Source organism: Monodelphis domestica, chromosome 4, assembly GCF_027887165.1.
Source record: "Monodelphis domestica isolate mMonDom1 chromosome 4, mMonDom1.pri, whole genome shotgun sequence".
In the NCBI taxonomy this organism is placed as follows: domain Eukaryota; kingdom Metazoa; phylum Chordata; class Mammalia; order Didelphimorphia; family Didelphidae; genus Monodelphis; species Monodelphis domestica.
In genome coordinates this window covers 383,212,592-383,227,881 of record NC_077230.1, presented here as the reverse complement: position 1 = coordinate 383,227,881, position 15,290 = coordinate 383,212,592, and the positions used below count along the sequence as shown (strand labels likewise).

General features: G+C 44.3%; 1 protein-coding gene across 2 annotated transcripts in view; it reads right to left on the bottom strand.

The window, feature by feature from the left end:
- MYOM3 (myomesin 3) overlaps positions 1-15,290 on the bottom strand; it is an 87,386-nt gene that overhangs the window by 71,674 nt on the left and 422 nt on the right. The window contains exons 2-6 of one of the 2 annotated variants that reach the window (XM_016422088.2): positions 14,668-14,733; positions 11,634-11,753; positions 10,434-10,511; positions 8,944-9,103; positions 4,585-4,742 (exon numbers count right to left, since the gene is read on the bottom strand). In XM_016422088.2, coding sequence (XP_016277574.2) covers positions 4,585-4,742; positions 8,944-9,103; positions 10,434-10,511; positions 11,634-11,740 — 503 coding nt within the window. In that variant the 5' untranslated portion in view covers positions 11,741-11,753; positions 14,668-14,733. The remainder of the gene's footprint in view (positions 1-4,584; positions 4,743-8,943; positions 9,104-10,433; positions 10,512-11,633; positions 11,754-14,667; positions 14,734-15,290) is intronic. The other variant, XM_056795569.1, reaches the window with a different exon arrangement.

Below are 15,290 nucleotides of genomic sequence, written 5' to 3'. Positions count from 1 at the left end.
ATTAAATGAAGTCTGGGGGAGTTTTGTGGAAGCTGCAAACCACAAGCAAAAGCCCACTGATAACCGAAGAAGTTTAGAAACTCAGAAATGGGCACTGAGCCCAAGACTTACAATAAGCTATTACAATCTTACTTACAAAAGATAAACACCCCATAACAGAAAAAGAGACATTTCAGATGTCTTCCCTGGCACAAAGGGAGGGGCAAAACATTTTGTGTGGATTTTCCAAATCATGGGGATGCCACACCACTAACCCCCACAATGCACAAGGGCAGCTGTATTTTTCTTTTCAGTCCCACGGCCACTATCCCAGCACAGGCCTTCTCTGCAAGCTACAAGGACGCGGGAAGTGGTGAATAGCGCTGGCCTGACATGACTTTGTTTCTAATGCCTATACTGGCCACCTGAGAAATGTGGAAAGCATTTTGCAAACATAAGGTACTTTGTAAAAGGATGCTGCTGCTGCTGCTGCTGCTGCTGCTGCTGCTAACTGCAACAGACTCCAGGCAGATCTTCCCTCTCCTGTTCTCTCCCATCAGTCCAACCTTCATATCTCAGCTAGCAATATTTTTCTTAAGCATAAATCATGTAGCATCAGTCCCCTGCTCAAAAATCTTCAGTGGCTCCCCACTACCCACTTAGCAAAATTTAGACTCCTTTGCTTAGCATTTAAAGCTCCCTATAACTTGGGCTACACTATTTTTTCCAGGTTTTTCTCATGCTTCTTTCCTCCATTCATGCCATAATCCAGCCAAACAAGTATGTTCTCTGTACTTGAAATTTACCACTGTTTCTTCTCTCTGTGTGCCTCCATTCATCCCGTGACCAAGGTTTGTTGTACCTGTTGGGCCTCTGCTCGAGTTGAATTTCCAACCTGACCCCCATTAATGCTAGCACCTTTGTCCTAGTGATCACCTCCAGTGTACTTGTCTATATCTTCTTTGTATGTAGTGATTTGCATGTCAGCTCCTGTATTAATCTGTGAGCTCCTTCAGAACAGAGATTATCTTCCTTTCTTCCTTTCCTTTCCTTTCCTTTCCTTTCCTTTCCTTTCCTTTCCTTTCCTTTCCTTTCCTTTCCTTTCCTTTCCTTTCCTTTCCTTTCCTTTCCTTTCCTTTCCTTTCCTTTCCTTTCCTTTCCTTTCCTTTCCTTTCCTTTCCTTTCCTTTCCTTTCCTTTCCTTTCCTTTCCTTTCCTTTCCTTTCCTTTCCTTTCCTTTCCTTTCCTTTCCTTTCCTTTCCTTTCCTTTCCTTTCCTTTCCTTTCCTTTCCTTCCTTCCTTCCTTCCTTCCTTTCTTCCTTTCTTTCACTCAGTTTCCTCAACTGTAAAATGTGCTAGAGAAGGAATTAGCAAACCACTCCAATATCTCTGCCAAGAAAACCCCAAAAAGAGTCATGAAGAGTCAAATGGGACTGAAAAATGAAAATGGCTAAACATTAACAAAAGTGAATGAACAAATACATAATCCATCAGGTTTGTGGTGCCTATTTTGCAGATAAAGAAAATGAGGGCAAGAGAGGGGCAGCATTTTATAGTCATAGAACCCAGAGCTGTAAACAAGCTTTGAAATAATTTTGTCCATTCTCCCATTTTACAGATAAGGAGACTGAGAAGTGGAGGAGGAACTAGAGGCTTGTCTATGGACGTAGAGTAAAGAGATCTCCTGGCACCATGACTCCCAGCTGTCTCTGTGTGGCTTCCTAGCAAGCAGGGGGCAACTGCCAGGATAGAAAGCCCCCCTCTCATCTCCCAGCCTGGGGATCTACTGAAGCTTTCATTAAGCTCTTTCAGGGCTAGTTTGCTTCCCAAAGTGCCCATTAGAGGCAAAGACGGAAAAATAAACGTGGGCTCAGACCTGGTCACCACTTCTCCAGGGCTCCTGAGTCACTCACTCCCATTTGGCCATGGGCACAATCTTGCTCTTGAGCCAGGAATCTTTCACTGTGTGTTGTAGCAACTGAGTTGTCAGAAACAGCCCCTCTCATAATAAGCTTCCAGGAGACGCCCCTGGCTCACAGCCATGGGACCAGGAGGGAGGGAGTCAGGTTGGGCTGCTGGGATACACACCACTGAGGCATGGGCTCTGCCACCTCAAATCCTACCTGGGAGAGCATCAGACCAAGAGGTGGGAAGAATAAGACCAAAAGGGACCACTGTTCCCACAATTCCAGGAGGCAGTGGGTTCTTCTTCACTGGCCTTCAACCAGAAGCCAATGCCTGCTTGAATGTCCTCTTAGGGATTTCTTTTCAGTATGGCTTGGTCTACTTAGCCACCCTTCCACCTCCCAGACTCTCTGACTGGTCCCCATAATAATCCCGTGAGATGGGCAGAGCACATAGAAGTGTGATACCCTGGGAAATGGTGGCCCCAGATTCGAAACTGGAAGAGATCTTGGTGGTCATGGAGCTAATCCCTTCATTTTACAAATTAGGAAACAGATACAGAGAAGTTGTGACTTAACTACAGTCATACAGCTAGTGGGCATCTGAAGTTGAATTTGAATGGAGGTCTTCCTGAATCCAGGTCCCAGGGTCCTAGCTTCTATGTGGGTGGCTTTCCTTTTTTTTTAATTTTTAATTTTTAAACTCTTACCTTCCATCTTAGAATTAATACTATCTATTATTCCCAAGGCAGAAGAGTGGTAAGGCAATGGGGGTTAAGTGACTTGCCCAGGGTCACACAGCTAGGAAGTGTCTGAGATCAGTTTGAAACCCAGGACCTCCCATCTCTAGGCTTGGCTCTCAATCCACTGAGTCACCCAACCTAATGGAGAATTTAAAAAAATTTTAAATTTAGAATTGATTCGTGTTCATGTTCTTTTCCTCCCCTCTTCCCTCCTTCCCATAGCCAACGAGCAATTCAACTGGGTTTTACATGCATCATTGATCAAGACCTGTTTCCTAATGGAAATTTTTAAGTGAATTAATAAATCTTTTAAATGTATCAGTTTTAATTTCAATGAGGTAAATATCAATAAATATATCCCATACAAACAAAATCTTGATTGTTTTTTTTAAACACTTACTTTTTGTCTTAGTAACAACTTTAAGAGCGAAGGGCAAAGGCTACACAAATGGGTTAAGTGACTTGCCCAGGGTCATACGGCTAGGCAGTGTCTAAGGTCAGATTTTAAGTCAGTTCCTCCCGACTCCAGGTTTAGCACTCATCTAGCTGCCCCCCTCAATCATCTTGGTAATCCAAAGGGATCCTGAGGCCAGGAAAGGTTAAGAATCTCTGCTCTGCCCTAGTAGCATCTCTTTGAATCAAGAGAATAGGTTTTGAGGCTCAGTTCTGCCTCCAATTTAGCCACATCCCTTCCCAGATCCCCTGTAGGATGTAAGTCCTTAAGGGCAAGGCATGTTTCCTTTTCCTTTTTGTATTTACAGCTTCAGAGTCTTGAGCTCAAGAAATGTCAGTGAGTAAGTGAATGAATGAATGTTTATTGAACTGAAAACGGGGCTGATGATACTTCTACTACTGGGAAGATGCCACAGGTTAGTGGATTAAACAGGCCTTTGTAAATGAGGAATGTGCTACATAAGGAGGAGCTGTTGTTATTATCTTTGTTTTACCCAGGAGGAAACTGAGTCTCAGAATGATTATGGAGTATATTTATGATGGAGTCAAAGGGAGACCCCTCCTTTTGCATCTCTCCCTTTTATAGCTTCTCGTGCCACTTGCCTAGAGTGTTAACCCTCATCAGAGCCCAGGAATTCATTTTCAGTGGCCAAAACTTCTAGGTTACAGGTCTAGATGTTTGAAGCTGAATGAGAACGCCCAGGGAAGGAAAGTGACTTGTTGATATTCCCACTCTAGAGGAAAGAACAGAAGTGAGGATTCTAACCCAAGTCCCCTGCCTCCCAATTCAGTGCTTCTCCCATCCCATGGTTCCCTGGCTGCATTGTCTCCTCCAGATTCCTTTCTTCTCAGCTTTCCCCAGCCCTAAAGAGGATGCTGAACTCTGAACAGCTGTGCAAGGGGCCCTCCAGAATCATATTTTTATGGTCCTCTGCCCCCCACAGAGTTGGCTGGGAGGGAGCTAAGAATATCTCCACTGAGAGACGCCTGGAGCCAGTTTTGTGCATAGCAGCTGCCCTAGTAGTTTCTCTATTTCTGGGCCCAGGGCAGTTGGTCAAACAGGATCGACGGAACCACAGGCTCTGATTCTGCGGTTTATGTGTTCACAGATTTAGAGCTAGAAGGGATCTTAGAGGCCATCTAATCTAACTAGCCCCCTCATTTACAGAGGAGGAAATTGAGGCTCAGAGAGGTTAAGAGATGCCCAGTGTCACACAGCCAGTAAGTGACTGAGGCCAATTTCAAACTCAGGTCTTCCTCCATCTCGAGCTTCTAGCCATTGTACCCCCCTGCTACATCCATTGCAATCCAGGTTCCTGGAGAGCAGCAGTTTCTAACCTGGGACCCACAAACTCCCAAGAGATCTGGAGGTAGTTCTCAGAGGGTCTGTGAACTTTCAGCCCAGATCATTCAGCCCAGAAGCAGGATTAGAACCCGTTGCCTGGACAGATGAGCTCCGTGAATCACTCCTCCAGCTCAGACACGTACACATTCACCTTCACTTACCAGGTGACCTGAGGTGGAGGGGAGGCATACACGGTGCAGGTCAACAGGACAGATTCATTTTCCCAGACTGTGTGGGAGCGGAGAGGGATCCAGAAGTAGGGACCTCGACTGGAACATAACTCCCGGAACTCTTTGGCCTCCCGGATCTTCTCCTCTGTCTAGGGATGCGGTGGAAGAAGAGAAAGCCCGTGACTCGGAAGCCCATGGTCAGCATTCCTCTATGCAGCCACCTGTCTCTCTTAGCCTAGTGCTGGCATATAGAAGGCACTTAAGAAATGCTTATTGATTGATTGACGGTCTCCAGGGTCACCTCCCACCAGTCTTTTCTCTATTGTCTCTTCTTCCTCCCTTCCCCCATCACTCCCATGCTTTCTCTTATCACTCTATCATTCTTTTTAAAAAACAAACAAACAAACAAAAACCCTCTTACCTTTCATCCTAGAATCAGTGCTATGTTCCAAGGCAGAAGAGCAGCAAGGGCTAGACAATGGGGATGAAGTGACTTGCCCAGGGTCACACAGCTAGGAAGTGTCTAAGGCTACATTTGAACCCAGAACCTCTCATCTCTAGCCCTCAAATTCACTAAGCCATCCAGATGCACCACCCCCACCCCCACCCCCACCTCTACTCTAGTCCTTTAAAAGAGAATGGAAGTGTCTTATGGTGAGAAGAATATTGGACAGGAAATCAGGGAAGCTGGACTCTAGCCTTCATTGTCCTGCTATTCTAACCAAACTCTATGCCCTAAATGATCTCCAAGGCTTCTTTGGGCTGTGATATTTCATGCTCTCATAACTTAACATTGTATTTTCTAAATTGTCTTCTGGTTCAAACATTCTATGTCTTTTATTTTATCTATCCATCTATCTATCTATTGGTCTGTCTGTCCATCCATCCATTTGCCCATCCATCTATCTGTCTGTTTATCTATCTATCCATCTATCCATCCATCCATCCATCTATCTATCTATCTATCTATCTATCTATCTATCTATCTATCTATCTATCTATCCATCCATCAATCTATCTATCTATCTATCTATCTATCTATCTATCTATCTATCTATCTATCCATCCATCCATCCATCCATCTAACTATCTATCTATCTATCTATCCATCCATCCATCCATCCATCTATCTATCTATCTATCTATCTGTCCGTTCGTCCGCCTGTCTGTCTGTCTGTCTGTCCGTCTGTCTGTCCGTCTATCCGTCCGTCTATCTATCTATCTATCTATCTATCTATCTATCTATCTATCTATCTATCTGTCTGTCCGTTCGTCCGCCTGTCTGTCTGTCTGTCTGTCCGTCTGTCTGTCCGTCTATCCGTCCGTCTATCTATCTATCTATCTATCTATCTATCTATCTATCTATCTATCTATCTATCTATCTATCTGTCTGTCCGTTCGTCCGCCTGTCTGTCTGTCTGTCTGTCTGTCTGTCTGTCTATCTATCTATCTATCCATCCATCCACCTATCTATCCATCCATTCATCCATCCATCCATCTATCTATATATCTATTACCAATTACATGTAATAACAAATTTCCACACGAGTTTTCCCAAGTCATATTATTGAACTTATCCCCTTCCCTCCCTTCCCTTCCCCTTCCCAGTGCTGGCAGGCAATTCAATCTGGGTTATACATGTATTATCATAACATTCTATGTTATAAGAGTGTTCCCCACTCCAACATTCTATGTTCTTATACTCCTCCCAGCTCTTACATTCTCTAGTCCAAGGTCCTTTTAGCTTTATTTTTTAATCTTCATTTTCCATCTTGGAATCAATACTGTGTATTGGTTCCAAGGCAAAAGAGTGGTAAGGGCTAGGCAATGGGGATTAAGTGACTTGCTTAGGATCACACAGCTAGGAAGTGTCTGAGGCCAGATTAGAACCCAGGACCTCCCATCTCCAGGCCTGACTTTCAAATCCACTGATCCGCCCAGCTAATCCTGCCTTCTCCACTAGCTTTGATGTTCCATGTTCTAAGGTACCTCCCAGCTTTCTCATTTTATGTCTTGAAGACCCCTTCCAGCTCTCCCATTATTTGTTCTAAGGTCCCTCACAGTCCTCACATTCTGTTTCCCTCCTTTCTTCAATTCAAATACTACTGGCACAGGCCAGTACAAGTGCTCGGAGACAACCCGTTCCCAGATCCCCACTTCACACACACTTGTCCCCTCACATGTCAAGTCTCATGAACTCCAAAGAGCCAGAGGGATCCTTAGAGACATTCTAATCCAAGGGTCTAATTTTACTGATTAGACAACAGAGATGGAGAGAGATGAAGTAATTCATAGTAATAGTGAATTAATGGGAAAGCCAGTTCTAAAGGCCAGTGGTTTGGTGGAGCCAGCAACTGGCCAGACTGTTTAGAAGCGATATAGAATTACACAGCGAGAGCTGCAAACAGGTTTCTAGTGGCGGACCCAGCAATTCCAATGAAATGCTTATGCCCTGGGGAGGTTAGTGATAGGAAGGAAAGATCCAGCCCTATAAAAGTGTTCCCAAACGTTTTATTGGTAATTATAAAAATACCCAACCCTAGGACCAAACCCTGTGCTCCACAATTGGGGAATGGAATGGAATTTTAGTGGGCCTCAAGGAAGAACAGATATAGAAAACATAATTAAACATGAAGACATGAAATAGGGAGGAGTGAAACTAGCAGAATTGGGTGATGTATGATGAGGAGGATTTTACAACCAATTTAGGTTCCATTTTAAGACCGCTCAGTTCCACTTATGTGGCCTTGGACAAATCCCTTAAATTCACTGTAATTTGGTTTCTCATCTGTCAAGTGAGACTATTAACCAGGATGAACTCAAAGGTCCCTTCCAGCTTTACATCTCTGCTCATCCAGTTCTGAGAGACTCATGAGAAAGAGCACTCTCCACATCTAGAGAAAGAACCGTGGGAGCAGAAATCCAGAAGGAAATGTGTGATTTATCACTTGTTTATATGGGTATAGGATGTGGGGTTTTGGTCTTTTAAGATTATTTTTTTACAAAAATGAACAATATAGGCTCTGAGTGATAATACGTGTATAACCCAGTGGAATCGCTTGTCCACTCCGGGAGGGGGGAGGAAAGAGGGGAGGGAGCCAACAAGAATCATGGAATAATGGAAAATTTTAAAAAACGAAAAAGGAATTAAAAAAAAAATCTCTGCTCATCACTTCTGGCTCCTGGGATCCCAAGCTTTCTCCAACCTTCAGCTCTGGTGCCATTATTGACATGGCATCGTTCCTGGCCTCCATGCAGGAAATAGCTCTCTCTCTCTCTCTCTCTTGAAATTATTTTCTGTTACCTTTGTGTTTATTTTTTGTGCACATGTTATCTCTCTCCACCCTTATTCAAGTAGAATATGAACTCCTTGAAGATGGGGCCTTCCTTTTTTTGTGCTTTCAGGGCCTAGTACATCATTTTATACATAGTAAGTGATTAATAGATGTTTGCTTGATTGAATGGAATTCCTCGACTATACCAACATTATGTAAATGAAATATAATTACGTAATCAACAAGCATTTATTAAGTGCCTACTATATTCCAGGTATGGGGTCAGTGTGGCCCAATGGATAGAAGGTTAGCCTAGGAGCCTTGAGTTCAAGACTTGTTGCTGACACATACTTGGACAAGTCATTTAATCTCCTTTTAGTGCATCAGGCAACTCTCTATAAGACTAATATAAGTTGGGACAGCTAGACAGCTCAGTGGATAGAAAGACAAACCTGGAGACAGGAGGTCCCAGGTTCAAATCTGACCTCAGATACTTCCTAGTTGTGTGATCCTGGGACAGTCACTTAATTCCACTTGCCTAGCTTTTACTGCTCTTCTGCCCTAGAATCAGTATTCTAGCACACAAGGTAAGGGTTTTTTTAAAAAAAGACTGTAAGTTGCAGAGCAGATGCCAGTCTGCATTGGCAGAGGGAGAGGGTTTCTCACTGGGGGTGTCCTATGCTGGCAAAATTCCAGATCAGATAAAACAGGCAGATGAGTGAGGTACTGTGGGTACTCAGGACTAGAGATACAAAGACCACCCCCCCCCAAAAAAAAGAAGAAGAAAGAAAGAAATGGCTCCAGTCTGCATGGACCTTACATTCTGTCTGGGGAAATAATATTTATATTGAAAAGGAGACTCCAAAACTATACCAAGTAAAGAGAAAGATCTTTAAAAGAACTCATTGTTAAAGTTAGTCTTAAGGTCTTTGTTTCTTTTATCATACTGATAAATAATGGAAAGGCCTCCTCCAAACTCTTTGCCCTACCCTAGTAACTCCGAAGGGTGACCATACAGCCCAGAGATGAAAAAACTCAAGAGTTTGCGCCCTGTGTTCTGTGTTCTCCAGCTTACCCGCCGCCATAGGGCTTTCCGGTCCACTCTCTCTCTCAGCAAGTGGCAGACATTCAGGATATCGATCTCGATTTTCTCCCAGTCGTTACCGAAGCCCACCCGCTTCTCACCACGTTTTTCCACTTCCAGGGCAGAGGCTTCACTCCTCAATTTGGCTTCCCTGGGAATAATAAATATTTCCATCCAGTCTGCCCAAAGCCCCAATTGCCCAAAGGTCCTTTCTATCTCTGTGCTTCTGAAGTCGATGGCGGGGAGGATCCTCAGGACTTCTGGTCCTTTCTCTCCCTTTTCAACCTTGTTCCTGCTACCTCAGATGACCTTTCTGCTGCTATTCATTGAGTTAATTCCTCACCATTTGCCAAGTCATTTCCAGTCTTCCTTCTTGACAACTCTCCCCAACATCCCAGGTTACAATGATTTCCCTCCCTTTTTTTTCCCTGAATTTCCAATACATAGATGGTTTGGACTCTTCACTTTGCCCCATACTCAACTATAGATTTAGTCTTCTTGTGCATATGAGCTAGTATGGTGAAGAGAGCCCAATGGCTGGGACCAGAAGGCTCAGGTTGAAATTTCAGTTTTACCACTTACTAATTGTGGTCCCTTAGGTATGACACTTGCTCTTCTGGGTCTCAGTTTTCTCGTCTTTAAACTAGTTTGCTTTAAGATACCTTTCAGTTCTGACATTCAGTATTCTGAGACTCTTCCCAGTTCTGACATTCTGTGTCCTAAGGGCTATCCCAATTCTGATATTCTGTGTTTTAGGGAAGCATCCAGTTCTAACATTCTGTGTTCTAAGCCCCCCCACCAAGGTCTGACATCCTGTATTCTAAAGCCCCTTCTAGCTTTGACATTCTGAGTTCTAAATCCCCTTCTAGCTCTGACATCTTGTGTTCTAAAGCCCCTTCTAGCTCTGACATGCTGAGTTCTAAAGCCCTTTCTAGCTCTGACATCTTGTGTTTTAAAGCCTCTTCTAGTTCTGACATTCTGAGTTCTAAAGCCCTTCTAGCTCTGACATTCTGAGTTCTAAAGACCCCATCCCCTCCCAGTTCAGACATTCTCTGTTCTAGGGTGCCTTTCAGCCCGGAGATTCCAGGCTCTAAGAGTGTTAGTAGCTCTCTGTTCTAGGTCCCTTTCTAATAGTCATTGTTCTAAGACACCTTTTGAGGCTGACATTGTTCTATCATATTCTGAGTTCTCATTTCTTTTTCTTTACAAGTTTGTCTCATTGATTGATCAATAGATTCCAAGATAATCACTGGCAATGCTTTGATTTCTCTGTTTATAAAATGTGTGTGAATCTTTTTTTTCCTCCATATCCCCACTATCCTCCTTTCCTCTCCCCATCATCCTCAGGCATCTATGTGAAACTCTTGACAATGATCTACACCCCACCATTGCTGGGAGCATGGTATTTGAGGAAGCAGGAAGATAGACCAAGTGACCCCTTTCCTGGGCCGTTGATTCTTTGGAAAGTTCACCCAGCTCACCAGGATGTCTCTGTAGCAGTTAGGGCCAGGGCAGCTGCCAGGGAATAATCCAGGGAGCTAAACTGTTCCTCTTCCTCACTGCAGGGAGAAAAAAAAAAGAGGATAAGTAGAGAAGGAGATAGAGGAGTGGGGCCAATGGGACTGGAGATATTTTTCTGGGAATCCAAATGGACTACATTATCTCTAAGGTCCCTTTCTGGTATATATCTCTTGTGACCTCCATCTTCTTCCCACTCCCAAGATAGAGAAAACCCTGGTTTGTTTTCTGAAATTGTTTGCCTTCTCTTCCCTCCCAACCTCAGTGCCTGAGACAAAGGAGTCTCCTGGAGAAGGGACCATATCTACCTCCATGAGACTAGGGGCTCTCTGATGGCAAGGGATCTATCTCCTCTTTGCTCTGTGGCCTTCCAAAGCTCCTAGAATGGGAAAAGAATGAGGGAGGCCCACAGGCAAGGCATAGGTGGAAAACTCATGGAATGGCCCACTCTAGGAGGACAGTGACGGAATGAAGAGGATCTTCGCTATTAGTTCACATTCCTTTGAACTCTCACAGTCCTAGCAGTTCTTTTCACACCTCAAACACAGTCACTTCTGGCCTCAAGGCATCTTGGGAACTGAAGGTCAAAGCGAGGGTCCTCTCTCTAGCATGGCTGACATGTTGGCTCTCTTGATTGGAAGAGTTTGAAGACCTCCAAGGAGGGGGAACCTTTTATTTCTGAGGCAGCCCTTTCCACTAGGGGACAACATTCATTACTGGGAACTTGTTAAATCTCTCCAGTTGAACTCTTTCACTTCCATTCCTTACTACTAGTTCTGCCCCCTGGGACTAAGCAGAACAAAGCTAATCAACCTCTTCTACACAACGAATTCATGAAGATGATTATATCACATCCCTTCCCTTCCTCTTTAAGTTATTTGTTCTTTAGCTTAAAAAGACACCCAAGTTTCTTCATCTTCAGAGGGACTCTTATATGACATGATTGCCAGCCCTTTCACCATCTGGTTACTCTCCTCTGGACGCCATTTAGGCTGTCAACATATCCATTCTAAAATGGGGGACTCAGCCCTGAACCCAGTATTACACTCCTATGGTCTGACCAAGACAGAGGGCAGTGGGTCTCTCAGCCTCCATATTTCTGAAAATGTGGCCTTCAATCAGGCTAGATTTGGGTGCTGCTGCCTCCCACTCAGGCCCCTCACCTGGTCCGGAAGGTTCTCCTCTTGGTGGCAGAGGACATATGCAGACTCCGCTGCCTCTCCTCTCGTTGTTCTTCCTGGCTCCTGTGTTCTAGCCTGTGGATCTCCATGTCCCCTTCTCACCTGAGGGGAGGGATCAGAATACTAACAGTGACCATGCCACATCCAGTCCCATGTAATAATGCTTCTCCATTTGTCTTCTCCCAGCATCCCCATCTTTAAAAATATCATTTTTAGGGTTATCTTTTGTTATCTGATCTTCTATTCTAAAGAGATGTCTCCTTCTCCTCTTCCCTTGCCCAGCCTTTAAAATGGAAGCCATGCCAGACCCAGACATCCTTGTCACAAAGAATAAAAAAGGGGGGGGGGAAGCAGTTCCATTACACTTACCAATGGAGACAAACAAGAGCTTAATAACTGTTTATTAATTTGATTCAGCATCAACCAAATCAGATGGTATATGCAATGGTCCACATCCATAATCCCAGTCCCTCTGACTCCAGGCAGGGAGCTCTAGCTCCCCTGGCCACCTAGTTGTCCCTGAGAAATCACAGGATCATAATAGAGTCATCTAGGCTGCCTTAATTATTGTACCGAAGGGGAAATTGAGGCCCAGAGAAGTTAAGTGACTCAGATCACTTAGGTAGTAAGGAACAAAGTCTAATTTGAACCCAGATCCTCTTATTGCAAGTCCTACTCTCTTTCTGCCACGTCCCATCCCCTATTCCAACTTCATGTCTGTGACCCTCTGTTTTTTAGGCTATAAAATAGGGATAGTAATAATACCACTACTTAGCTCATCTTGTTTCTGAGAAGAGATTTGTAAACCTTAGGGAGTTAGAGAAGGACGCTGCCATTATTAACATGATTGTCAGGAATATTTCCCTCTGCTCCTACCTTCCCTATTTCTATAGAAGGCAACACCATCCTTCTAATTCTAGGAGTTATCCAGGGTCCTTACTGTTTCTCACCACTATATCTACATTGCAGGCAAGACCTGTCGATTCCACCTTTGTACCATCTCTCTAATACATCCCCTTCTCTCCTCTGACAATGCCACCAATTGTGCTATTAGTATCCCCATTTTACAGGTGAGAAAACCAAGACTGACAGAGTGAAGTAAGTCATACAGCTAAGTAAATGTCTGAGGTGGGATCTGAACTCAGATCCTTCTGGATCCAGGCAGGATTCATTTAGATGTCCCTGGGAAGTCATAGAATCATAGAAATCAAACTAGAAGGGAGAATGGAAGTCCTGGGTTCGAATCAGTGTAGACCCTTACCACAACCCTCTATGAGCTATTGCAATAATCTGTTGGTAGGTCTGCTTCCTCTGGGCTCTTCCCACTCCCATCCATTCTCCATTCAACCACCAAAGTGCTTTTCCTAAATTGCAGACATGACCAGGTTACCCCTCCCTGCTACTGAATAAACTCCAATAACTCCCTGTTACCTTCAGGTTAAATAGAAAATTCTCCATTCAAGGGACATTCGAGTAACTGAAGTCTCCCTCCCAGAGGGCCCTGTGGTAAGGGAGAAAGGCTCACCTTTCTCTGCCCCTTTTCCTTGGGTCCCAGGCCCTAAGGGATGCCTATTAGGCCTCTTACAGGAGTGGCACCCTTAGCGGTGGTGGCATCCCAATGGAGAATAAGAATTGCTCTCTTGGGCAGAAGACCCCTGGGTCTAGAAGTTCATTGAACTGGAACAGATGAGCCTTCTCTTTGGCCAAGGTGCTCACTGGCTTGGGGCCCCATATGGAGTAAAGGAAATAAACCTGTAGACTCATGTGATTAAATGAATAGGCTCTCAAGAGCCTATTACGGGTAAGATACTTAAAGAACTGGGAGAAATGTTGGCACAGAGCCTATCAGAACTGGGTAGGAGCTCAGAGGGCATCTAATCCAACCCCCCTTTTTATAGAGGTGGAAACAGTCTCAGGGGCCTTGTGTGCCTGGTTTGTTGTCTTTTTTTCAGCAGGAAAGGGGTTACAGCTCTGGGCACCTTGCCCTCTGCTACCTCTGGCGCCTTTCGCCTGGATGCTTTCACACTAATTAACAAGGCAGGGACTGGCTCCCAACCCTAAGCTCTCACAGTTGCCAGCAGCGAGGTCCGGCTTAGGGGGAATGAGCCATCGATTTTTTTTAGGGCACTGACTGATGGCTGGGAGATTAAACTGGAATACATTTGCAGCCTCTCTGTTCTCCTGCCCCCCTCCCTTTCCTGACCCCCTTAGGACCACAGTCCCAATTCCTTTTGAATCCTCAGTTCTGGGTGTGTAAACTCGGTGACTTTCTGTACAATCTCATTTTGAGAGTTGGGAAGAGTGAGGATGGTGCAAAGCATACCCTGGAGGAAGGTGGAATGGGCATGGGGGATTAAAATCTGTCCTAATCTGTATAGAACTTCAGGGTACTCATCTAAAAATGGGTATAATCAGACTCATACTTCCGATTTCCTCTGTTGTTATTCAGTCCTGTCCAATTCTCCCTGACTCCGTTTGTTGTTTTCTTGGCAAAGATATGGGAGTGGTTTGCCATTTCCTTTTCTAGTTCCTTTTCTAGATGAGAAAACTGAGGCAGAATTAAGAGACTTGCCCAGGGTGATACAGCCAGTGAGTATCTGAGGCCAGATCTGGACTCAGGAAGATGAGTTCCAAGCCCAGTATTCCATTCCCTGAATTGGGAAAAAAATTATTTTTGATAGACTTTATAGAATTACTAATCAATCAAAAACATCTATTAAGGGCCAATTATGGCAAGACACTGTCCTCCTACAGGTACTAGAACTACAAAGACAGAAGTGAAACAATTCCTGCCCTGAAGGGGCTGACACTGTCATTAGAGACAATTCATAATGGTAGTAGTAATCATAATAAATAGCGTTTAAAGATTTGCAAAGCATTGAGCTATAAATGGCAGAACCCAAGCCCAAGTGTGTTGACTCCATCTCCGACGGGCTTTCTGACCCCATCTTGCTGTCTTATTTTACAAATGGGGAATAAACACCAGGCAAGCCAAATGACTTGGTCAAAGTCATACCTTGAGTTGGTTGTCGAGCTGGGACTGGAACCCTGGACGTTCCCCTCAGGCAATTCTCTCTGAGACCTTGGAAGAAAGATCCACCCTTTCCAGATCCCATCCACAACTCCAGGAACTTTACACAACAAATGGGATCATTTTTTTGTAAAGTATTCAGCATAGTGCCTGGCACATGGTAGGTACTTAATAAATGTTTATTCCTTTCCCCCTCCTCCATTCAGGATGAGGGGAGAGCCTGCCACTTCCTGCCCCCCAATACCTTCTCTTCCCTATGCCATCTCTCCATTTGACTTTGACGGCCTCTCTATGACATAGCTCCTAGAAGTTTGGCATAAAAGAGACCTGAGGATTCCTATTCTTTCCTCTGAACAGCCTTTAATTATTAGCCTTTGGATGCCACATCCATGTTGTTCAGACTATTATTATTATTATTACTCTAATTCACATCTTGGAGTACTTTCAGGTTCCCAAAATGCCTTTCTTCCCAATAGTTCTGTGAGGTTAGAGGCTTAAGTATTAGCATCCATTTGAACAGATGGGGATACTGAGGCTCAAGAGAGGTAAAAAAATGCTTTGCTCCTGGTTACTCATCCAGTTAATTGTGAAGTCTGGAAGTATGCTGC